The sequence below is a fragment of the Choristoneura fumiferana genome, chromosome 17 (assembly GCF_025370935.1).
Source record: "Choristoneura fumiferana chromosome 17, NRCan_CFum_1, whole genome shotgun sequence".
In the NCBI taxonomy this organism is placed as follows: Eukaryota; Metazoa; Arthropoda; class Insecta; order Lepidoptera; family Tortricidae; genus Choristoneura; species Choristoneura fumiferana.
The window spans coordinates 15021808-15048351 of record NC_133488.1 but is presented as its reverse complement, the minus strand read 5'-3'; the positions used below and the strand labels follow the sequence as shown (position 1 = coordinate 15048351).

General features: G+C 37.6%; 2 protein-coding genes across 2 annotated transcripts in view; one reads left to right on the top strand and one right to left on the bottom strand.

Annotated features, from left to right (window-relative positions):
- The window catches only part of LOC141437044 (uncharacterized), a 33240-nt gene extending 30524 nt beyond the window's left edge, over window positions 1-2716 (bottom strand). The window contains exon 1 of the mRNA XM_074100237.1: window positions 2642-2716. The gene's annotated coding sequence lies outside the window, so the exon portion shown is untranslated. The remainder of the gene's footprint in view (window positions 1-2641) is intronic.
- Window positions 1-26544, top strand: part of Mdr50 (Multi drug resistance 50) — a 33557-nt gene that overhangs the window by 2329 nt on the left and 4684 nt on the right. Inside the window, exons 2-18 of the mRNA XM_074100227.1 lie at window positions 2453-2507; window positions 5185-5463; window positions 5555-5655; window positions 5741-5912; window positions 6059-6230; window positions 6326-6456; window positions 6847-7071; window positions 8162-8287; window positions 9123-9326; window positions 14142-14312; window positions 14627-14816; window positions 14920-15002; window positions 15091-15249; window positions 15738-15842; window positions 15918-16079; window positions 16834-17037; window positions 26242-26483. Of these exons, the coding sequence (XP_073956328.1) occupies window positions 2453-2507; window positions 5185-5463; window positions 5555-5655; window positions 5741-5912; window positions 6059-6230; window positions 6326-6456; window positions 6847-7071; window positions 8162-8287; window positions 9123-9326; window positions 14142-14312; window positions 14627-14816; window positions 14920-15002; window positions 15091-15249; window positions 15738-15842; window positions 15918-16079; window positions 16834-17037; window positions 26242-26483 (2781 nt within the window). The remainder of the gene's footprint in view (window positions 1-2452; window positions 2508-5184; window positions 5464-5554; window positions 5656-5740; window positions 5913-6058; window positions 6231-6325; window positions 6457-6846; window positions 7072-8161; window positions 8288-9122; window positions 9327-14141; window positions 14313-14626; window positions 14817-14919; window positions 15003-15090; window positions 15250-15737; window positions 15843-15917; window positions 16080-16833; window positions 17038-26241; window positions 26484-26544) is intronic.

Here is a 26544-nt window from a genome sequence, read left to right as displayed (position 1 = left end):
ATCTATGCAGTGGAGTGAAAAGGGTGAAAGGCCACCGAAGAAATTCAAGGTTCAAAGATCGGCGTCTAAGCTAATGGCCACCGCGTTTTGGGATTGCGAAGGCATTCTTTTAATAGACTATTTGCTATTTGTCAGAAGGCTCTACAATAAATGCAGTTTATTATGCCGAGCTATTAAGAAAATATAATAGTTGAGAAACGAAGCGAACGAAGGCGTTTTGTTTTTGCAAGACGACGCCCCCGTTCACACCGCTCGTGTTGCCAAGCTTGCTCTGAAGGAAATAGGCTTCGAGGAAATTGATCATCCACCCTTCCACCTACAGTGCAGATCTGGCCCTAGCGATTATTTTTCTATTCAGCAATTTGAAAGAAAGATTTAAGGGGAAAGCGATTTGACATGATGAAGAAATGAAGGCGGCTGCACAGGAACATTTCGACAGCCAAAATAAAATTTATTTTTTAACGGTCGAAATGCATTATTTAAAATATGTAATAAATGCTTTAAATTAAAGGAATATATTGAAAAATAAAAATAGTAAAAAAAAACTGAATATTTTTTTTCCACCTTAGGCTTAATTAGAACTTTTCAGCCGCCCCTCGTACATTTCTCTTATTATAACACAACCAATAAGAAGTCCGATAATCTTAAGTTTTTATGCCTGTCTGTCTATGAAAATAACCATCTAAAATGACCCCACACTGCGTACATTTTGCTTAAGAGGGGTTCTGCTAACACTGGATTAATATAAATACCTACCTACAAATAACTAATTGATATACTTTCAACGTTTAAAATTTCCAAGTTTGTGTATCTAAATAGCAAACATTCAATTAAAAACCATAGGTATTCATAAGCGTTAATTCGCTGGCTATCTACGTTTCAATACGAGTAGGCACTTATTGTAACTGTTAATAGAATAACTTTTGGTTGTATGAATATAAGTAAGTACATACTTACGAATACGAGTAATGATACTTAAACATTCGATAACAGATACACCTACTTGTAAATAAGCGTAAACGTGGATGCATAACTTGCTACATTAACCTGTAAATAAAATAAATAAATAATTAAAAATATCGACATCGTGAGAGTAGCGGGAAACGGTGGATGCAAGTGGCAAGTTGTCGTTCATTGTGGCGTTCTAAGGGGGAGGCCTTGTCCAGCAGTGGACGTCTTCGGGCTGATGATGATGATGATGATGATGAATTAAAAATACCTGAAATACGCTTTGATGGACCTGCATGACTGTTCCATCGTCGAATCTAGGATACCATTCTTGGTCAAAGTACAGTGCACCCTATTGACCATTTCTGGCTAGAGGTTCCAGTGCCTAACTTCCGGGCCCGTCATCAAATCAGCGCGATGGTATCATACGAGTATTAGGTATTGTATTGTCACTATTGTTATCCGAACCGAACTACGCCTAAATGCAAACTTTCTTATCAATACCACAGTAGGATTTGGGTGAAAATCAATTTCAAAAATTGAATTACATTTCGTAGGAGCTGCACAAACAAACTTGCGAGCAATTCAATGGAGTAATGGAGTGTGTGTAGTTTCCAATCCGCGCTGGGCCCGCGTGGGAACTACGGCACAAGCCCTCTCATTCTGAGAGGAGGCCTGTGCCCAGCAGTGGGACATATCTATATACGCTTGGCCTATGCCGAGACTACGAGACGACATAAATTCATCGATACCTACGAGTACATGCTCGCTTGTGTAACGGGTCCATTCGTCCTCTAAATAAGAGCTTGCTTTTTAGGGTTCCGTAGCCAAAATGGCAAAAACGGCATCCTTATAGTTTCGCCATGTCTGTCTGTCTGTGTCCGCGGCTTTACTCAGGGACTATCAATGCTAAAAAGCTGTAATTTTGCACGAATATATATGTTAACTATGCCGATAAAATAGTACTCAGCTTTTAAATATTTCATAATGACGTCATTTTTAGTGGTATTTTTAAGGTCGCGGGCTTCTAACATACTATACTGAGCGGGCAAAAATGTGGCCCTCAAATATAATAATATGCAGTAATTAATCTTTAATCTATATAAATAAAAATGAATCGTAAAATGTGTTGCTAGCGCAAAACTCGGGAATGACTGGTCCGATTTCATTAATTCTTTTTTTTGTTGTGTTTGATACTATCAGGAGAAGGTTTTTATGGAAGAAAATACAGAAAAAGTACAACGGGGGCGAAGCCGCGGGCAACAGCTAGTTAATATAATAATTAATTTTGTACGAAAAGAGGGCCAAATTTTGTGCCGCTGAATATATTTTATATAATTTGAATGTCAAGCCAAAAAGGAACAGCTGCTTTAAACGTTTCTAAAAATGCTTGTGCAATGTCTATAATGCGGACCCATGCACAAGCATCCTCAATCCTTGTTCTTACATATTATTATATTATGTATTATGTAAAAAAAAACACTCAGAATGAATTTATTTGCAGTGTATCTGAAGCTGAAATCAAAGAGGAAGTACCGAGCATATCTTTCTTCACATTGGTAAGTTACCTGCCTAGTATAAACACGGACAAATGGCATAAAACGTTAGAATTTAGATTAGTTCGTTTCATAAAGAGAGCAACTAGGGCACATGCAGATGAAAAGGAACACGAATACGAAACAAAATGAATTACCACTATCTTCTATTTCTTCGTGAAACAAACATCCTTAGGTCGAGCTGTGGTTGTAGTTGATGAGATATACCTAGAAGCAAAATAAAAGTATAAACAAAAATTTACAAAAATTAAAACTATCACCACAGATCGCGCTTGATAAATATTTATCTACGTTACGTTGATTGAATGGTTCTATTAATTCGCATAAACTAATTGCCCTAACTGACATTGGCATAACGTTATTTCGCATAACTGAATACGCATAATGTAAATGCGCATAATGTGGATTGGCATAACGGTAAGTTGGCATAAATTTAATTAGCATGACATTAGTTTTCATAAGTATAGCGATAAGGTCGCCTATTGCTTTCTTGTAATTTTCTCTCCGTGGACCTGTTTTCGCTTAGGTACTAAATATTTATTATGGTATCAATTATTATAAACATAAAATGGTTATATAATGAAATTGTAAATTTTATTTGGCAAACGATATATAATAAAGTGTTTACATGAATTGAAAAAATTACAAAAATAAATCAATAAATTATAATTAATTGGTTTTGTTTGTTACCTGTCTTTACTTTTAAGTAAATATTGTTCACTCGAAATGAGTAACCGTTGGAACCTAACAATATTTTAATACCATCTATGTAACACGGCTAAACAATAAAGTTTATTCTATTCTATTCTATTTACTTAAAGTAAAATGATTTATGATTGGTTTTGGAGTATTTTTGTATTTTTTTACTTCACTCCAAATTTGTTACTTTTACGGTATCCCGTGAAACCATATCGAAAATACAAACTGAGACATGGAGGGGAGGCATAGAAAAAACAGAAAAAGAGACCAGCGCTGGGAATCGAACCCAGTCCTCAGCAATGCTACGTGTTATAACCCCTACACCACGGCTGGACAGGAGTCTAGACACAAATTTCTCCTATGCACAACAGGTTAATTTCAGGTTGCTTCTTTCTACTACGCTACTTAAGCAGCTCTCTCTCAAGGCGGGAGCGAAGCGTAGCGTAGCTTCCGCCTTAGCCTTCTGTACCCTTGGTGTAAGTTTTCGGTTACAAAAACGTCTCGATCGCGTTTGCGTTAAAATCTCAATTTGTATGGAAACACGAACAGCGCCTCCAGCGGAACGTTTGCGATGTTCGTGTTTCCATACAAATTGAGTATTTTGTAACCGAAAACTTACACTAAGGGTACTGTACCTAACTTAACTGAGTCGGTTTTACACTGAACAAGCTAATTCACTCGCTTGCTAAAATTATGCGTACCTATTCATTTTATAACAGTTTAAGTTATAGTTAATAGTGTTATGCATATTTCAATTATGCGGATTCATTATTATGCTAAATAAGTGTTATGCTTCTTTATAATTATGCAAGTTCGTTGTTATGCACAATTATGTTATGCGAATTCACATTAGGACAATTAATGTTATGCGAAATAAGGGGCACCCTTATTTAACAAGATTTAAATCATCATCTTAATTAGTTTGACTCATAGCACTCAAGGTCAAGGACCATCCCAGCCTATATACGTCCCACTGCTGGGCACAGGCCTGCTCTCAGAACAAGAGGGCTTGGGCCATAGTTCCCACGCAGGCCCAATGCGGATTGGGAACTTCACACCTTCTTCCTCTGAGTTTTCCGAAATTCATGTGCGGAATTACATTTGAAATTTACCACGAGCTTTTCGGTGAAAGAAAACATCGTGAGGAAACCTGCACTAACCTGCGAAGGAATTCAATGGTGAGGTCAAGGACAATATCTCTAAATTAAAAAGAGACTATTCTGTAAAAATATGACCGCGAACCCATCCATGTAGCATGTAGAGATGAAGTAGACAGATTAAGCTACAGAGAAGCCCCCTCACTGACGCCTTCATCAGATCATCGTCAAGTTTACCATTTTCTAGTCTGCATTATACTGATACCACAGTACAAAAACCGGCCAAGAGCGTGTCGGACACGCCCAAAATAGGGTTCCGTAGCCATTATGAAAAAATTAAGTAATGTTTTTCTAAGGATTTCGTATTGATTTTTCGTATGGTAGTAGCTAATACTATTTGCAATTTAAGTATATGATTTTTTTCATAGTCCACCTTTTAAAAAAACTTGTTGGAAAGAGCTGTCAAAAAACAAATTGTAATTTTTATTGTTATTTTTCACGTATAAAATATTAATAAATTGTAGGTATACTCCGACAAAAAACTACGCTGTGATTTTGTTTCAATGCTTTAGCTGCTATGGATTAGGAGAAAAACGAGTTAGTTTTTTTTTGAGAAAATACATTTTAGACATTATCTCTATGACAGTTTCAAGATAGAGGGCTGAAAGTTGGAGTGATTACTAGTAATGAGGCGACAAACAATTGACATTTACCAATTCTACTATTCCTCACAGGGGCCACATTTCCTTCCTTAGCCTGCTAAACCCTTTGTTTCATACATAACCCGAACCGGAGTGAGTCGACGCACACAATACATAGTGACATAAGCAAATCTGAACATACTTTTTTACGTCAAACTTTAAAATAAAATAAAATGTTTACAGTACAGATTTGCTACCACGAAAGACAAAGTGTTCATCTTCCTGGCGCTGATATGCTCGATACTGGCTGGAACAACTACTCCGTTCAACACTTTGCTTTTTGCGTCGTTATTGCAAAGTATGGTAGACTACGGTATTTCCGTAATATTGGAAATGCCAAATGACGACGCCTTTTTAATAGCAATTAGAGACTTTGCTATATACAATTGCATATTGGGAGTCGCTCTTGTAGTTTTATCCTACCTTGCAACGGTTTTAATGAACATATCGGCTTTTAATCAGGTAACTACTGGTTTTCAAGCACTTTTTATTCATTTGTAAAATGTCACTTTTAACTAATTAAATGTTAATTCAAAAGTAATTTCATGTTCAGGTGTTCAGAATAAGGCAAGAATATTTGAAATCGGCATTGAATCAAGACTTTGAATATTTTGATATGCATCAAACAGGGGATTTTGCTGCAAAAATGTCCAAGTGAGTAACTATGGAGGGGACCAAATAAAAGTATTTTTATATAAATCTTTTTGCCAGTATTTAAGTAAGTAACTATGTTTTACAGTGATGTAGTGAAAGTCGAAGATGGTATTGGAGAGAAATTAGCCACCTTTATATTTTACCAATCGGCGTTCGTCAGTTCTGTTACCATGGCTCTAATTAAAGGATGGAAGCTAGCTTTGCTTTGTTTAATATCGTTCCCCGTAACTTTGGCTCTCGTCGGAATTGCTGGATTGGTAAGTGAAATCAACTTTTCTACAACGGATACAATAAGAAGCCACACACTGCTTACTTAGTGATAGATTAAACGATACAACTGGTTTTTTGCTGTCTGTTTGTCTGTTTTCTATAAGAATAAATAATTACAGCCAAATATTTACAGGTAGCTTCCAGATTATCCAAAAAAGAAGCTAAAGCGTCTGGTAAAGCAGGATCCGTTACGGAAGAAGTTATCAGTGCAATACGCACTGTTTATGCATTTAGTGGACAACAAAAAGAAATAGATAGATATAAAGTGCATTTAAAGGACGCGAGAATAATAAATATTAAGAAAGGTAAATATATACAAAAAGCATTAGTGATCTAAGATAAAACCTAAATGCATAAATTGAAGCCCTGTCATCTAATGGGAAATACCGCTTTTTTAAAGGATTATTCAACGGAATAGCGATGGGAACTCTTTTCTTCTGCATTTTTTGTGCATATGCCCTATCGTTTTGGTTTGGTTATCAACTCCTTTCGGATCCAAATGAAAACTATGACGTGGAAACTATGATTGCCGTAAGTTTTAACTACCTATTTCAGATATAATTGTGGTGATAGACAAACAGAGTAAGCCAGACAGACAAGCTAGACGAACAGCGAAACTATATAAAGATTTTGTCTATTTAAAGATATTTCGATAATATGCCTATCCTCTTAACTTTGATTTGAATTTCGTAAGCATTCAAGGTAGGTACTTACTTTCTTTTCGAGCGCATGTATTTATTACTGCGATCGTCATTTTCAATTTTCAATCCCATCAGAGGTGAAATTATGTATTCAAGTTTTCATTTTGTAAGTCGAAAGTCTTAAAAAGCTTTTAGCAGATTAATTTTATGATGGAATTACTTAAATGTATCTTCACAAAAAACAATCTAACTTGATAATTTTTCATTTCCGATTGTTTAGGTATTCTTTGGTGTCATGATGGGTTCAGCCAATTTTGGTATATCATCAACTTTGATGGAAGTGTTTGGAGTAGCTAAAGGTGCGGGCGCGCAAATTTTCCACGTTATTGACAATGTGCCCACAATCAACCCACTTCTAAACCGCGGCGTCACGCCGACTTCCGCAGAAGGCAACATTGAGTTGAAAAACATCATCTTCCACTATCCTTCTAGACCTGACGTGCCGGTAAGTGTGCCTCTAATGTGTCGGAAGTAAAAAGACGATAATATAACGTTACGTCATTATCACATTTTGTTTTCTATACCCCTAATGCATCCAGCAATATTCAATGAAAAGTGTTTATTTCATGATTTAAGGCAAATAAAACTGGTGAATTCTCATGTGATTTTTTTACCGGTTCATTTTATAAATGGATTAAGAATAACACTATACCGGGTGTGGCCTGTAATACGAGTAAAGAATTAAAACGTACATCGACATACACGAGGACGTCAGACTGAACAACATTAGTTCGGCGACTTTTAAAAATAATGGAGTCTTTGAATTTTCCCCCGTGTGGTGTCGGGTTAGAATTACACCTCTCCATTTCTTCCGTGGATGTCGTAAGAGGCGACTGAGGATATAGGTTAAGGTATACCGTAGGCGACAGGCTAGCAACCTGTCACTATTGTACCGTTTTTGTCAAACTTTAAACCTAAAATTGCTAAAAGTGGCTCCGAAGCGGTAACGTTTTGTGTGCTCTGCCTACCCCGTTTTGGGAATACAGGCGTGATGTTTGTGTGCGTGTGTGTTGAATTTTCCCCTTTTCATACAAATTAAATACTGCTATCAATGTACGCCATCCTAGAACACAACTGACGCCGCCTGTCACGGTACAAATATCAAGCATTTTGCTTTACATTGCTTCTTCGAATAAACTTAAAAGTGCAATAAAAATTATAAAACTAATTATTTATAAAAGTCGCTGAACTAATGTTTTTCAGTATGACGAGTATGATCTATGTTTTAATTATTTGCTCGTATTACAGGCCACACCCGATATAGTCTTTGTTTCTACATGATCGTGCGATTGAAAATACTTATTGTGTAATTATAATTAAATTCTCTACCTTATGCTTTGCCCGTAATAATGTTAATGTTAATAAATGAACACTTAGATACTTAATCCACTGATTTGTGTATGCATTATCTGTGCATTGGTTAGTCATCAACAAGCATTATTATTATTCCAAATGGACGTAAATCTATTAGCGACTTTGCGACGCAATCAAATTTTGTTCATAGTGGTCATAACTACGTATACATAATTCTGCAGGTGCTCAAAGGTGTTAACCTCACCGTGAAGAGAGGGCAATCAGTGGCGCTCGTTGGACATTCCGGATGCGGCAAGTCTACCATCATACAGCTCATATCCAGATACTATGACGTCATCGATGGCAGTGTGAGTTTCGTGAACTATTTTAGTATATTTATCAGTGATTGTAGGCAATAAAATAATTTCAATCAGTTATTGCCTTGAAATTCACCGTGATAAGGACTGTTTTTGAAATGAAAATTGAGATCGCACCTTGTAAACAACATCTCGTTAGTCTTAAATTGTTGAATATAAACGGGATATATTACTGCGTTAGTCTGCTTGCTTATGTTGTCATAAAATTTTTCACTATCCGCCTTATGCAGTGGCCGCAAGACTACTTATCGAACGGATTCGATCAACGAAAGTCGTCAGTACCACTACCATGAGTTTACAGTGACCGTACTCGATAGCGACGGCGTAAATTATTTGTAGAGGCGCTGTACGATTCTCCATACAAATAATTTACGCCGTCGCTATCGAGTACGGTCACTGTAAACTCATGGTAATGGTACTGTTCACCAGCCAGTTGTTTTTAAAGTTATTTTTTTTATATCTCTCTGTTTTCCCCGTATGCGCGGTGGCCAAATGAGTACAGCGGCATTCCACCACTATCTTCGAATCATGAAGACGCATCGAAAACGCGAAGTCTACAATATGGCGTATTAGGCGCTATACGCAGCTAACTCGCTGCGACATCATTGCGCGCTCGCGGCGATCTAGCTGCGCGCTCGCGGCGAAATCGTTACGCGCTCGCTGCGAACTCGCTACGCGCTCGTCTCGCTTTCAACTCGCCCGCAAATCGCTAGTGTGATAAGGCTCTTACAAAAGGCCAGGAAAGGACTCTGTTAAAGATTATCTTTTTAATTTCGCTTTAGCTCCAGTTATCTGAATATAGTGGATATATTTTCGGGTGTAATAGGTGCGAGTGGACGGTCACGACGTGCGCGAGCTGTCGGTGCGCTGGCTGCGCGCGCAGGTGGGGCTGGTGGGGCAGGAGCCGGTGCTGTTCAACACCAGCGTGCGCGAGAACATCCGCTACGGCCGCGAGGACGCCTCCGACGCCGACATCGAGGCGGCCGCGCGACAAGCCAACGCGCACCAATTCATTCTCAAACTTCCTAAGGTTCGGCAATTTATTTTTCTCTTACGATCTTCTATGAACATCAAAAATAATCCGCTGCAGCATACACTTAGGTGCACAATGTAAAACAATGCCTTCATGCTTAATTACTTCGTACTAAGCGTTGTCTCTCTTCTCTTCTAATTCGCTTCTCTTGAACAAGTCAATCGTCTGTTGAAGATCAGTAGCGAACCTTCAGAACGATTTGAGAGGCATGGGGAAACCTCCATACTATTTTCCCAAGAAATTCTACATGATCATGAAGCTCTCTAAAAGGATCTTAAGCAATGACATCACACATGAGCCAGAATAAGAGCTTGTCCAGATGGCACAATTTACGCGCGAGACTCGCGGGATTCGAATCGTGTCATCGTGAGATGCTAAAGGCTCATACATTCCGTCCACTTGTACCTACTATCGAACCATCTGTATCGTATTCGTGACCCACTGTAGAACCTTTTCCTAGAAAAAGTCATAGTGACATCGCATTGCTTGACACGGGAATTTATTAAGATTGATTTTTTGGAACCTTTTTGTATTTTTTATTTCAATTCCAAATTTTTTGTTACTTTTACGGGTATCCTGTGAAACCATATCGAAAAAGTAGCATAGTAGAAATAAGCAACCTGAGATATGTATGCATAGGAAAAATTCGTGTCTAGATTCCTGTCCAGCAGTGGTGTAGGGGTTATAAGCACGCAACATGGATTGCTCAGGACCTGGGTTCGATTCCCAGCGCATGTCTTATTTTTCTGGTTTTTCTATGCATCTATATTTCAGTTCGTATTTTCGATACGGGAATTTATTCCGAGACTTACTTACTGTGAGAACGTTCTACGGTGGGTCAGAAATCAAATTGTTCGACTGTAACTCGCGCGCAAAACGCGCGTTAAAACACACGTGCATGTGTAATGCATGAGGACGGAATGTAGTACGAGACTCTAAATACGCATCATAATTACGAAATTCAAAAGGCTAAATTTCGCAAGACCTATGAACGGGAGTGGTGGTACGAGTATATTTAAAATACTCTCACCGTTATGGCACAGTATATATATAAGCTAAAGCAGTATGGAAGCTACGAACAAATCGATCGAAACGAACACACTCGCGCGCTCTACACGGCCTCGAAGGGGGTCTCGCGGTACTGCAGTCGCGAGTGACGCGTTGAGACGAATAGTGGCCGCGTTGCATTGTTTCAATGAGGGCTATCGCGAATGAATTCGCCGCTAGAGGCGCTAGTGTAGCGTGAGGTCTCCGAAATGTCAAAGCTCATGGTGAGCTACGCGGGTTTATTTATAATAAGATTTTTATTGTGAATATTTTGCATAACCTGAAATTAATTATGGCAATGATGCGTTACGGGGCAATGAATGTCTGTGTTTTGAGACAGTTTTCTCTTTCGGAAACTTTTGTCCTCCCTTTTTTTCCGAATAAAACGGGACTTAGCAACACTGTGGTTGCTGTATATTTTTATGGTACGGTTTTAAGGTGTTTTAAATATGATTTTAATATAAACTTTGTTTTAACGCCCGTAATAACAGACTCTGAAAGCCACGCTTAAAAACCTCACTCAACAGTGCGCCATCTAGTGAGACAAAAAACGATAACCCTCATTGCGTGCGCCCCAGAAAAACCGCGATATTAAAAACTATGCCTGGAAAATATTGTGCAGTGTACCTTTAGTTGCTTGAAGACGCCGCGGATCCTTCAAAACCGGGGCTTTTATTTTTTAAACTCCCCGCTGATGTTGAAAGGTAAAATTATTTACTTTTTCTAAATAAAATGCTTTTTCTTTTAAATAAAACGTTTGGTTGTTTTAGTGATAGGTAGGTATTGCCCACTGACTTAAAGACCATAAATTGTGTTGAATTGTTTAAAAGACGACTCACGGTTTATTTGTTTTATGCTGTAAATGATTTTATTACTGATAATTTAAATTAGTTGTAAGAAATATGTACCTACCTTTCGTTCTACCAGTTTCTCAGTTGTTTTTTATGATTAGTACATTTAGATTTAAAAAGAGGCTATATTTAATAGATTTTAATATCCAACACAATGTCAATTGTTATGGGAATAAATTGAATTGAATTAACCGTTTTTAGAGTGCGCGTTTTTAGTGGTGAGAAATATAATTGATAATACGGAACTTCCAGAATAGTAGTTATTTTTAGCTATTAGACCGTCCAAGATCTAAATTCTGCGGTGAAGGTAAACATCGTGAGGAAACCTGCACAGCAATTCAATGGTGTGTGTGAAGTTCCCAATCCGCACTGGGCCCGCGTGGGAACTATGGCCCAAGCCCTCTTGTTCTGAGAGGAGGCCTGTGCCCAGCAGTGGGACGTATATAGGCTGGGATGATGATGATGATGATTCAATTTTACTAAACATAAGTGGACAACCCTGACGCTCCATTGGAGCGTAGGTATTTATCTCAAAAAATATGCCTAGCTTCCATACTGCTATAGCTTATATATATACTGTGGTTATGGTGTATGATTATTCAATGTTTGTATTATCAACGTCGGATAATACAAATAACTGTAAGTGGAGGTAGGCGGGGGTCGCCAAATATTTTTCAAACCAAGGGGGTCACATCCTAAAAAGTTTGAAAAACACTGCTCTATGACATAGAGTACATATTCCCTAAAGTTAAAATAGAGTCTATTTCATTTGAAAATGCCCCTTCCTTTCCCCTCCCCTTCCTCCCTCCCTTTCTTTTCCTTTCTTTTCCCTTTTATTTGTTCCTTTTTATAACAAACGTATTTAGAAAGTTATTGGAATATTTGTTACTTCCTCTGGATCATGATAGTTATGAAATATATTTTTATTCTTATTTAAGTTTTTGTTAAAAATTACATTTTTAATACCAGTTTTTTTCGCTGACTGTACTTTTTGTTGACTGTACTTGCATTATCATCCAAGCTACACTTCCGTACCAAATTTCAAGTCGATACCATTAACCGTTGAGAGGTTCCGTTCTGCGATGACGATCCTGGCCGGTCTACCAGGATTTCACTACCAGATTATATTGTCACCAGATTAACATTTACAAGTATGCCAAATGTCAATTCAACTGGCCACTGGAAGTGGGTCAAATTTAGATTAAAACATTTGACCCAAATAAACAAACAAATACATAAATAAACAGGACAAGTTAAAGAAAAGTTTGTAAAAATAGATATTTCATGCTTCGGTATAGCGGCTATCGACTTTTTGTATTTCGGTATTATGAATTTCGATGTATTGAGCGTCGGTATTTCAATTGGAGGTAGGTAGATAGGTATAAAGATTTTTTGCGTATCTCATGAACGCGGAATTCCAAACGCGTAAGTCTACTCTTACGTGAATCCCAACATCTGGACAAGATTTAAGGATCTTTGCAGATTATTGAAATTCACGCCACGATCACGAGTCGCCATTTATCATACATGCACAAAAATCAGCGATAGCACCTATCAGATACGGTGTTAATCCTAAGCGACATTAAAAATGATAATGCTTTATATAATTTATTGAATCAGGCGTTACTTTGCGGAGGTCCATATCAATGAACTAAAAGAATTTCCTTGCTCACCCGCGACCTTACGATAGCTAAGCTTATGCAAAATATGCGTGTTCATGCAGTTCCTCCACCGCCACACTGTAAGAACACACACAAATCACACAAACCCATCTATCACCACCACCACACTACACTGACGCGTTTCGAACTCAACCAGAGCTCATCTTCAGAGTGACACAACCGTACACCATGCTACCAGTTGTTAGACTAACGAACCACAACCACCGTTTTAACTTGTCACTGTAACTCCCCAAGTACCCACATACGTTTTATGAAACAAAACAAAACTACCCACAAATTATAATAAATTTTTAACCGTCCTTCAAAACTACCTTGATTTTTATTTACTTACTGTCAAGGCATGTTTTATTAACTACCATTGCTGAAATTAGATCCAAGCCGTAGCAAGGGAGATGAAACTAAATTTACCTGCTCATTAATAATAGACCCCATACTGTTGTATCTAATTATCTCCATGCATTCTAAAACAGAGAGCAATTTTTGAGAACTTATTTACTTACTTATTTAACAAATTTGTGAGAACCTATTCACTAAGGGGTTGTTCCACCATCCATTGATTAGTATTAACTGGCGGTTAGGTGTGATGCCGTCTCTATTTGTTTTGTTCGAATAGACGGACTCACACATAACCGTCAGTTAACACTAATCAATGGATGGTGAAACAGCCCCTTAATCAACAAATTATGTCAACAATTGGCAAACAACACGATCAATGTTATTTTTTTTCATCACACTTGATCGTAAACAGTGTCGTAACATGCAGGCTACCTTAGTTGCAACCCCCCAAATAAAACCCTCGACCTTAATGTGCTTGTCATAAAACCCGTGGTCGGTAAATGAGTCATTGCGCGTACACATTTTCTTGTCATGAAGCCCATGGTCGGTAAATGAGTCGGTGCCCGTACTGATGGTGCTGCGCCGTGCCGCTGCAGGACTACATGGACCACATGCACACGCACGTTGAAGCGCATGCCGAGGGAGGTTGAGGGCGACGCTGCCAAGAGCACAGCCTAAGGTATCGCCAATATTTGGAAGAATTATATTTTTTCTTTTACAAACGTAAAATTTTACTTGCAAATGTGATGAAAAACATTGTATGTCGCACGGGCGGTACTAGAATTACGAACATCGACTCATTAAAGCCCCCAGTCTTCGACTTCGGGCTTCTAATAGACTCTCGTTCGTAATTCCTTATTTACCGCCCTTAAGACACAATGTACTATTTTGTACAGGGCTACGAAACGTTAGTGGGCGAGCGCGGCGCGTCGCTGTCGGGCGGACAGAAGCAGCGCATCGCCATCGCGCGCGCGCTCGTGCGTAACCCCAGCATCCTGCTGCTGGACGAGGCCACCAGTGCACTCGACACCGCCTCCGAAGCCAAAGTGCAAAAAGCGCTTGATAAGGTACAATAGTTACCCTTTTATATAAACCGTCTTGGTAATTTTAAAGAAAGAGAGATAAGTTCCTGGGATTAATCAATGATATGTAGGTATGACCAAGAGTTACCGGGCGCACCGCGGTTCGGATCGGGGCGCATTTTTTTTTATCTGAGATGTTTGCTGATCGTGAAACGGCCCATGACAGTCTTTATAATTTTCAAAAGAAACCCCCAATGAAAATAACTGGTGAAAATTACGTGCAATAGATGCTCGCGACCTTATGTCTTCATAACCATACTTACCTACTTAGTCAAAAAATTCCAACCGTATGTCAACAGGCACAAGAAGGAAGAACAACAATCGTCGTAGCACACAGACTTACAACAATTAGAAACGTGGATATGATTTACGTTTTCAAGAGTGGCTTAGTTGTAGAGACTGGTAATCATGAGGAGCTTATGAAAAAGAAAGGTCATTACTATGATATGGTTATGCTGCAAACATTCCCGGGATCGGAAAGTGAAACAGGTAAAATAAACTCTATCTACCGCTAATATGACATACGAGAACATTTTCAATTAGCAAAGACTGTAGTATCATCTGCTTAAACCTTATTCACATGTGATTTCAGATACCAAGCGGCCATCGTTAACCCGCGAAATATCCGTAAGGAGTGAAAAGGACGAAGATGACTTCATTCCGATGAATACAGAGGTACCAAAAGAAGTTGATAGATGATATAATCAAACTTACGATAGCGATCGTGACGGTACGTAGCGTTAAACCATACTTTTAATCGCAGGACCCAGAGGATGCGGCGAAAGTGCCAGAAGTCTCCTTCTGGCAAGTTCTGAAACTTAACAAACCAGAATGGAAGTCTGTGACCGCCGCAAGTATCTGCTCTATCATGGTCGGCTTTTCGATGCCGTTGCTTGCTGTTGTCTTAGGAGATTTTGTCGGAGTAAGATTTACTTTACTTATTTGTTTTAATTATTGTGTATACATCTTTTCCTCGTAAATACAAGACTAAATAAGAATAAAACTTAATTCGTCCGACTGACCTGACTGCGAGAATTCAGCCAACCACGCAACATTGTTTCATTCAGAAGAATTGCTGTGCACGATACGATAAATTTATTATCTCAAGCACCACACTGTAACGTTAAATGGACCTCTCGTCAACAAATTTTGTTTTAGAAAACCCTCATTAGATAAAAGTTGTTTTAATAAAATCTGAAAAACTGTAACTCTAAGAGTATGATAGCGACTTCGGACAATTTTCTCTGTGTATCTGTTTTCTCCACTGCTTACTACATATATTACGGTGCACAGTAAAGAATCATTGTAATGTATTGTTGGCGAGATATCAGTCTTTCTTTTAGCGTATTTATTTAAAAGTCATCACGACTCCAATGTGTAGGTACTAATCAGTTTTATTTTATTGTGCAGGTTCTTTCTAATCCAAATGCAGATGAAGTTTTGGCAGAAGTCCAACGATTTGCGCTTATCTTTGTAGGCATAGGAGTTTTTTCAGGAATCGGAAATTTCATTCAGGTATAATTTAATCTTTACTTACTTATGTTTTTATTTTGTTACAACTTTAATGTTACGAAATTGTGATTTTAAAAGGTATTTTTCTATGGAGTGGCTGGTGAACATTTGACAGAACGGCTGAGGTACGATCTATTTACAAAGCTACTGGAACAAGAGATTGGTTTCTACGATGACAAGGAAAACTCTACTGGCGCTCTCTGCGCTCGCCTTTCAGGCGAGGCAGCTTCAGTGCAAGGGGTAAGATATATATATACATGATGATTTTCAATAGGTGATTAGGAGTTAAAAATATTTATATCCAGCCAAAGTTTATTTTAAGAGGTGAGGTCTCACACAGTTGCAGTCGAGTTCATAAACTTGTGAGCAAAAATTTCATTAAACATATCTGAACACGCTTCTACGCCGTTAACAATAGAGAGTCGTGTTCAGATATTTTTGATCAAATTTTTGCTCACAAGTTTATGAACTCGACTGTACCTCACTGTTTAATTAATTACAGTTCATGATAATGTTGAAACCAATAACCACTGGATACATGATCATTCAACATTAATTCTTGAAATGAAATAGGGTAGGTATGTATATGAAATTCCCCGTAAGCCGAAAGTTACTTTTGGTTACGCTTAGGAAGGTCCTTACGTCAATATTCACGCACGACTTTGTTAGCTCAAGTGACAATGATTATTTTAGAAATGAAAATTATCACAGAAATAATATTTTATTTTAGTCAAATTTATTTTTAAGTAAGTAAATTAAATGGTTTATAAGAAATAATAAAAACATTATTATCTTTATTTTTAATAAAATCGTTTAACTTCTAGATAGATAGTTAGTGTACTAGATGCAGATGATGTCGTATTAAGTCGAAGCTAAAAAATAATTCGGTAGGTCTTAACACCACTCGCCTTTTCAATCTATCATATTTATCATCATCTCCCCCAAAATGGTGTTTCTTAAAGGATTTTAAACATGTTTTTATCTTGTTATTCAGGCTACCGGCCAACGTATTGGCACTGTCCTGTCTGCATTCGGCACTTTTGGGTTCGCTTTAGCCCTATCTCTCATCTACGAATGGAGAGTAGGATTAGTTGCGTTAGCTTTTGTGCCTATCATGGTGGCCATTCTCTACAAGGAAGGGAGAATGGTTAGCGCTCAATCATTTGGAGCGGCAAAAACCATGGAATCCAGTTCCAAGGTAAGTAGATGATCGAAATTATTCGAAACTATAACAATCACTGAAAAAGATACACTCCAACTAAGTGATATTTTCTCTTAGTTGGTACCAAAATAATTGAAATAATGTTGTTAATATTTACTAAAGACAAGAGTGGGTAATTTCAGCACCAGTAGTAGGTTGTACAACAAGAGCATAAAACGAGCCATTTTACCCAAGACGTTCCTATAGCCACCCGAGCCGGTACGTCGAGGGTGGATAGACATGTCGAGGGGAAAATGGGTTTAATGCTCGAGTTTTACACTCTGCTTTTCACTTAGATTGCGAGGAAATGAAATAGCAACACTAGAAACAACTGTTCACTTTCTATATACCTTTTATTTTTCATACATTTCTAATATAATTATAAATATTTCGTTTCATTGATTTATTTGATTGATTTTGAGTAATATGTTAATTAAAAAATATATAGAAACTTTTTTGTTTTGTGGCCTTTCACACATTATTACCTTGGTCTTAGACGAAGATTTTACTTTATGCACTAGAGCATAAAAAGTCATTTTATGGCGCCTAGATCCAGCATAAACACGAACTTTACGCGCATGAGAAGGGAAAACTGAATTTGTTCAAATAATTTTAAAAAAGCTCTTTATAACTAACCTAACCATAAAAATTTCATTTTTAATACAAGATTTTTTTGCTGACTGTACTTTTTGTTGACTGTACTTGCATTGTCACCCGAACTACATTTGCATACCAAATTTCAAGTCGATGCTATGAACCGTTGAAGAGTTCCGTCCTGCGGAGACGATCCTGGCTGGACTACCAGGATTAGGGCATGGATACCGGTATTCGGTATTACCGAAAAACCGGTATACCGGTCATTTTTCCCCCTCTTTTAATACCGGTATTAAATATCTACAAAAACCGGTTTTTCGGTATTTTGACTTGTGTTTAAAATAGTAATAGTCGACTTTAATTTCAAACAAGAAAGCACTTTTAATAACTTTTGTCTTCAGACTTATGGCTTTTGAAGTTACTTACCTCTTAATCTACTTTCAAATTTCAAATTTACCGCGCACAAGTTTGCTTTGCTTATTTGTAGTGTAAGCTTTCTCGAAGTTGGACCTACCTAACTGGACCGTTTGTCCCAGGTATACATATAGTCGTCAACAACTTCGAGCGCAGAGCCCCCGACTATTGCGGGAGTTGGGACAACATGGACATTAGTTAGACATGACTTTCGTCTTGCCCATGTTCATTTTTAGGCCAACTCGGTCGGAAACTGCTGAGGTCGGCGAGCATAGCACTGAAGTCTTCCATGGTCTCAGCCATGACTACAATATCGTCGGCGAATCGAAGGCGAGTGAAGTACCCGCCATTAATGTAGATGCCTCGTCCTTTCCAGTCCAGAACCTTAAAAGCATCTTCCAATGCAGCGGTGAACAGTTTCGGAGCGATCTCATCTCCTTGTCTGACTCCCCGCTGCAGAGGAATAGGCTTCGTGCTCTGGTCATGTAATCGGACGGACATAGTGGCGTTTTTGTACATACACTAGACACTTCAACACTTCGATATACCGGTAGTCAACTGCACCGCTGGAGAGCCTGCAGCACAGCCCAAGTCTCGATCGAATCGAAGGCTTTCTCGTAGTCCACAAATGCAAGGCAAAGGGGGAAGTTATACCCTTCGGTCTTCTGTATAACCTGCCGCAACGTACATGTGGTCTACGGTACTATAGGTTTTCGGAAGCCGGCTTGTTCGGGAGGCTGGAAATCGTCAAACCTGCTTGCGAGACGATTTGTGATGACCCTGGAAAACAGCTTGTAAACATGGCTCAGAAGTGAGATGGGTCTATAATTCTTCAGCATGGTGTTATCACCTTTTTGAAGATGAGCACCACCACTGTCTTCTGTTCTATGCTTTCGGTGTTCCCCCTTGGTGGAGGACGGAACTAAGCGGCGTCTTAAGGTCCTTAAGGACTGGTTTACCACCCGCCTTCAAGAGTTCGGCTGTAATTTCATCGTCACCCGGGGCTTTGTCATTCTTAAGCTATTTGAGGGCCATACTAATCTCGTACAGGCTGACGTCTAGGATGTCTTCGTGATAGTGTCGGGTTAATCTAGCCCTCGGGTCTTTAGCCAGATTTTCGACTGGTGTTCGGGTTGTCGTGTCGCTATCCATAAAACCTCTCGTTTTCCCCCAACAGCTCAGGTTTGGATGAAATATTCTGCCATCGTCGGTCTTCAACTTCATAAACCGGCTTTGACTTACAGACAGATCCCTGGTAAACACCTTAGAGCCTCTGATACGCTCAATAGCCTCTTCAATGCTATTTATTAGTATTAAATCGGTGTACATCGCGCTTCAGAGATTTTGAGATCTGCCTATTGAACTGCTGATAGCGACAATTAAGCGTCACCAGAGGACTGTAGCAGCATCTCACGCCTCCCCCACCTTCATGAGCCTAAGGCCAGAGCGCGAGAGCTTATTGGTTCTAGTACGGCAGGTTTTGAAGAAGTTAGATCCGATGGACAGCTTCCACAAACCCGTCGTTGTAATCGTCCACGTCGCTACCTAGGCATTCGAAACGGTTTTGAAGTTTGAGCTGAAAGCTCTCGGGGTTTTGGAGCTGAGCTGGTTCCGGGCGGAGCGTAGATTTCATCAGTAATTCTTTCAAGCTTGAACTGGATATTTAATGAGCCTCGTACAAGCGAAAGAAATTATGCGAAAATTTGGTTGGGAACTAATAATCGGCGAAACAATTTTCACCGAAGAATTAGAGAATCCAATTCCATATTATATAAGTATTAGTTAACAATTAACAACTTAAGTTTTTTATTTTAATACTTGCTCATTAAAAGGGAAGTTTATTAAATCTTGCTTTTCATGTATATTGGTTATATTTCAACAAAACAACAGACTTATACAGAAAGAAAGAAAAATAAAGGGAAAATACGGAAAATACCGAAAAAATACCGAAATACCGGGATACCGGTTTTCAAAATTTGAATACCGGAATAATACCGGTATTGCCATCAAGCCCAATACCGCATAGCCCTAACCAGGATGTCACTACTAGATTATTGTATTGTCACGTGATTTACATAAGTATGCCAAATTTCAAGTCAATCCAACTACTGGAAGTTGGTCGAATTTAACTTGCAAGATTTGACTACAGACAGACAGACAGACAACGGGACATGTGAAACTAAATAAAAGCTTGTAAAAATGACTAAATTCTTCCTTTCTCTTTGTAAAATTATGTACAATTTATGTGCAACAGTGAAAAAAAATAACCTTTTAACCCTTTTAACAAAGGACACACTCACTATAGTAGATTGATAACCAAGGGTGACCGTGAGTGATTTTTCGATTAAGTGATATGTTTGCGAAATATTCAACTTTAAAGTGCAAATTTTCATTAAAGTCGAGCGTCAACCCCCCCCCCCTCTAAAATCTAAACCGGTGGGTGGATAAATTTGAAAAAAATCAGGATCGTAGTAACACGTACGTACGGTACGTAGTAAGTATATCAAACTTTCAAGGAAAACTATAGCGGCCAAGCTTGCTTGACAATTATTAGTAGTTTATGAGTAAAATAGCAAGCCTAAGTATAAAATATACCTAAACTTGGAAGATTCCGTATAAAATACGAAATCCTTAGAAAAATATTACTTAATTTTTTCGTAACTGCTACGGAACCCTATTTTGGGCGTGTCCGACACGCTCTTGGCCGGTTTTTTTTTTAAGCTTTTCGGTTAAAGAAGTATGTGAAGAAATTTATTTTTAGATGAACTCAATGAACTTATTTATTCGGTCTATATACTCTAACTATGGTCCTGTCCCAGAATTCGAGATACTAAATGACGTTTCATGTGTTACCTGTTTTTTTGCGTCTCATAAATAGTGATGTGCCGCAACCGGTTATTACCGAAAGATTTTGTAGGTACCTATGTATGTATGTCGTAAAAATATTAAGATATGAACGGATCCGTGATGTACTAAAATGTAGGGCACTTAGAACATTCTAGAAAAGGTAAAATAGGTCTAATAAAAAATGCGACCCGTTTTCGAGATATTTCGACTTTTTATAGATGTTGATGTTAAGAAGTTTCAATTTCATTCTAAGTAAGTTTTACATTAACTAAATAATATGAGAATAAAGAATATTTGATTTATTATTCTATGATATGAATATCAAAATAAAAAACACGAGAAAACGCACTGATCACATCCGATGACAATACGAGTAAAGTAACGAAAATCGGTGAATACCACTGAATACGAAAAACATGAACAATGACGTTGTGTGATATCTGAGGGCCTACTCGCGGAATTCGAAAATCAAAGTTCGTACCGTAACGTCCCTCTCACTTACGTATTAAATTAAATAGTAGTGTCAGAAGGACGGAACGACACGAACTTCGAATTTCGAATTTCGTAGTAGCCGTGCTGCCCTGACTACGAAATGCAAAACTCGAACTTCGTATGTTGCCGTCCCGCTGACGCTTATCTCATTCAATACGCGAGTGAAAGGGACGGGTGCCATACGAACTTCTTTTTCTAGTTTTGTAGTAGCATCTGTATTATTTTTTACGTTGCACTAAGTGATGAACACTGTATTTTACCTGTGCTTAGATTTCATCACTTTATCATATGATAAAAAGTAAAATGGAAAGTAGAATATGAATTGCATTAATGTTATTTTTGCTATCGTAAAATAACATTTTATCGGTTATTACGAAACCGAAATCACGGAGCAGCACTGTTCCTTTTATGCTGGCCACATTATTTACGTTTGACATTTCAGACTGTCATTTTAGTATCTCGAATTCTGGGACAGACCATAGCTTTTGCCCGCGACTTCGTCCGCGCGTACTTTAGTTATATGGGCATATGTTTTAATTCAAGAACTTATAGGTGTATTAACCCCCGTTATAATCACCTAGGTACACAGATAACTTTTAATTCTAATCGAGAACTTGCATACCTATTTTCATACTTCTAAGTCCAGAAATGGGAAAATTTCCATATAATCTTTACTCCCCATTCTACCCCTTTAGAGGGGAATTTTATCCATTTCACCTACACAGATAATTTTTCATTGTAATCGAAAACTTATATACCTATTTTCATACCTCTAAGGCCAGAAATGAGAAAATTTCCATACAAACTTTACCCCCCGTTTTAGGGGGAAATTTTATTCATTTCACTTACACAGATAATTTTTAATTGTAATCAAAAACTTATACTTCCGCCTATCTTCTCTTCATATTTCTTATTCCAGAAATGAGAAAATTTCCATACAAACTTTAACCCCCCATTTTACCCCTTTAGGGGAGAATGTTATCCATTTCACCTATACAGATAGTTTTTAATTGTAATCGAGATTTTATACACTTATTTTCATACTTAAGTCCAGAAATGAAAAAAATCCATATAAACTTCAACCCCCCTCCCCTAAAGGGGGGAATTGTATCCATTTAACCTACACAAATAAGTTTTAACTGTACCTAATCGAGAACTTATATATCTATTTTCATAGTTCTAAATCCATGAGAAAATTTCCATACAAACTTTACCTCCCACCATTTTACCCCTTTAAGGGGGGGAATTTTATCCATTTCACCTACAAAGATAATTTTTCATTGTTATCGAGAACTTATATTTTCCATACCGCTAAGTCCAGAAATGAGAAAATTACCATACAAAGTTTACCCTCCCATTTTACCCCTTTAGGGGAGAATTTCATCCATTTCACCTACATAGATAATTTTATTCTAATCGAGAACTTGTATACCTATTTTCATACTTCTAAGTCCACAAATGAGAAAATTTCCATACAAACTTTACCCCCCCCATTTAACCCCTTTAGGGGAAAATTTTATCCATTTCACTTACACAGATCATTTTTAATTGTAACCAAGAACTTATACACCTATTTTCATACTTCTAAGTCCAGAAATGAGAAAATTTCCATACAAACTTTACCCCCTTAGCGGTGAATTTCTAAAAATCCTTTCTTAAGTTTCTAGGCCCAGCGGTTTGGGCTGTGGGTTGATCTATAAGTCAGTTAGTCAGTCAGTCAGTTTCTTCTTTTATAGATATATAAGATAAGATAGATATTAGCGCCGTTTAATTTTTGTTGGAGTTTACAAAACCTTTGTGTTGTATTGGCGATTTATGTTTGTTAAGCTAACGAAGCGCTAAGTTGCAATAAATGAGCTTTAGAGTAAAATCAAATAAGATACGAAGTAAAAATCTACAATGTTATTACCTATACTGGCAACAACAAACAAGTTAGTTCTAACTATACATTTTCAAAATTGCTGCAATCAATTAATGCGTTATATTAAACAGCGTCTTAGTAGAATCTACAAATTATTGATCATTGATATACGAGTAATTCACATAATAATAGTGTTTTAGCACAGAATAGATAATAGTACAGTTTTAGACGATTTTTACATATTGACCGATAGGTGTCGTTGTTCGTGAAAAGAGCCTAGGTAACGCTTGACTTATGAATGTATAAGATAGGTGTACAATCCGTGAGCTCTTAGAAAAACCTTCGGGTTTCGGGGGAAATCGGAAGGATTCGTTAGTAGAAAATGACAATTGTCTTTTTGACTTAAGTATACACACTCATCTATGTTGACTTAGTATAGTAGCAATCCATCAGGCGAAGAGTGCACTCGTTGTGTTTTCACTGATTTGTATAGATCAGTTAAAACCACCACTTACTTATTTATTTAGTTTGTTATTTTTCGGAAATTGATTTCCATGGGGAGTCAACTTAACAGGGTGTTGGGGAATTTCCTTCGATAGCGAGAGAGAAATGAAGACACTCACCGAAGTTTCAGGAACGCTGCTCCTGGGGGCCCCCGGTGTTTGGTCGTCCACAGGCGTTATATCAGGCCTTGAGTACACTGATTTCTTGTGTGTGCTAGATTTTTGAGAATTTTGGAATTTGATTTTTGAGCGGAGCGGTGACGCTGCACGCACACGGCGGTAAGGCGGTTTTCGAAGAGAATTAAAATTTGATGTTGGCAGCACTGTCTTAGAGATGCTGCGTTTCGTTGTTCCTTTTTTAAAGCGTTTGGTTCGTATCTACATTCAAACTTGCTATCGATTTCAGCTGAATTAAATTAGTTGGAAACAAATGACCATCTTGTGCTAGCTAGACGGTAAATATATAATTAAATACGAACACAGGGTATTTCTGTAAATAGCCAATAACGGGAAATTGTTTATAATGTATATAAATATTTTATAAAGAAGCTGAAAGCTTTAAGAAAACTGTTGATCGTAAATATTTTAATAAGGTTCAAGACCGAGTTATAGAAGCAACGAGGATTTCGAAAAGTACATTAAAAAAATATTGAACGAAAACAGACCAAAATAATTCATTTGACATACCCAAGAAAAGTAGATACTAACAACAGCTCTATATACTTCCAAATAAAAGTAGCGTGTTAAAGCGGGGTGTTCTCTATTTAAATTAACGACGGAAGAAGTCGAAAATGCTAATTTTGTTTTATTTGTATCATGACAAAAAGTCATATTGTATTAAAATTAGAAAAAGGATAAAGAAACGTAATATTATTACTGTAAGGTTTATTTCGTACTGATGATTATTCTTTACATAACTTTTTACGGTAATTTTGAAAAGTTTTGCAAGTTGATAACAGAATAGAACCGCATATCACGATCGCGAGTCATCGTCTATACCCGAAGCATGCTTCTAAAATCCGAAGGTTTTTTTAAGAGCTCACGGAGTGTATATACCTAGTGCCATCCACAAAGACGCGTGATTTTGACAAAATTAGCCATTAATGACAAATCACCACGGCGCGTCATCGTGAATGACTCTACCTATATTTGGTATTAAATTAAATAAATTAAATTAAACGAATTGGCATAGCAACGGTGTTTGGTGAAAACATATAGTAATTAATGATTCACGGTTGTAGGACACAAGTTGTGATTGTCATGGCTAAGCAGCTTTTTGGCTGGTCCCGCGTGGGAACTTTTTTTTAAATAAAATAGGCTTACGTTTGGCCTCAATCCCGCTTGATGGAAGGCGAAGATGAGTCCTAAGATGGTACACGTTTGCCTAGAAGGTGTCTGTTCACTTTGACCTTAAAGATGTCCAGATTATAGTGTTCCGGAAAAACTGACCTCGGCAGAGAGTTCCACTCCTTAGCCGTCCGCATAACGAAAGAAGAGGCAAACCGCTTCGTGCGTAATGGAGGAATGTCTACAACATAAGGGTGAAACTCTGAAACTGCTCACCGCGCCTAAATAGTCGTTCGTTCGGTCGGTCCGGTCGGTCGTGTCGGTCGTTGTTAAACGCAAATAAGCAAATTAGTTGAATTAATTAATAAATTGTTTGATCTAAAGAAGCATAATGTTTGTTCTCCGGTCTTGGGTGTTTAATATGTATTGAAATGAAATGAAATTAAATTATTTGAAATGAAATTATTTATTTCGCAGGAACATACACAGTTGTTATAAATATTACACATGTCGAAAGAATATTACATAAGTACATGTCATGTTTGTTCCGCCCCAATTTGGCATGCAAAATCTTAACCTACTCGCAAATAATAATAATTCATTAAGTTAATTATATACTTTATCAAATATTCATTCAAATTATAAAATGGTCGAATAATCAAAAAGGACTTTAATTTTCTACAAATTAACTAATATTATTACATTGTTTATGTCCTCATTTAAATAATTATAAATATTTAAGTATGTATCTATTTATATCATTATATTTATTCGTTGCTTAGTACCCATAAGCCCATAACACAAGCTTTGCTAAGCTTACTTTGGAACTAGGTCAATTGGTGTGAATTGTCCCGTGATATTTATTTTATTTTATAATATTTACATTTAACATGAATTAAGCTGGTTTGACTAAATATCATCGTTCGACCAATCATCGTCTTAGTTGATGGATCTTAGGGATTAGTTGAATCTATAAACGATCTTTGTCAATTTAATAATGTTTCATGATTTTACTATACAAGATCTGAATGAAACTAAGACAATTTAACAAAGTTCTCTTTGCCGCAGAAGTCATGATCTTGACAGGGTCATATGGTATCAAGATGAAGGATTATAATAAACAAGATCTTGTTTGATGTAAGCAATTATTTTTTTCAGTGATCTAATCTAAGGATTAATTTATAATTGAAATAAAAATTTTAGATAGCAGTAGAGGCGGTAGCAAACGTTCGTACAGTCGCATCCCTTGGTAGAGAAGAGAACTTTGTTAAGGATTATAGTGTCCAACTTGAGCCGGGATTGGTTCTGGCTAAGAAAGCAACGCACTGGCGTGGAATTGTTTTTGGTCTCTCACGTGGACTATTCAATTTCATTTATGCAGCAGCTATGTACTACGGAGGAACTCTCATCGTTTACGACCAAGTCGACTATGCAGTTGTTCTAAAGTAAGCTAATAAGAAAACATACACTCTTTGGGTTACATTTTGTCTTAGGTACGTACTTAAA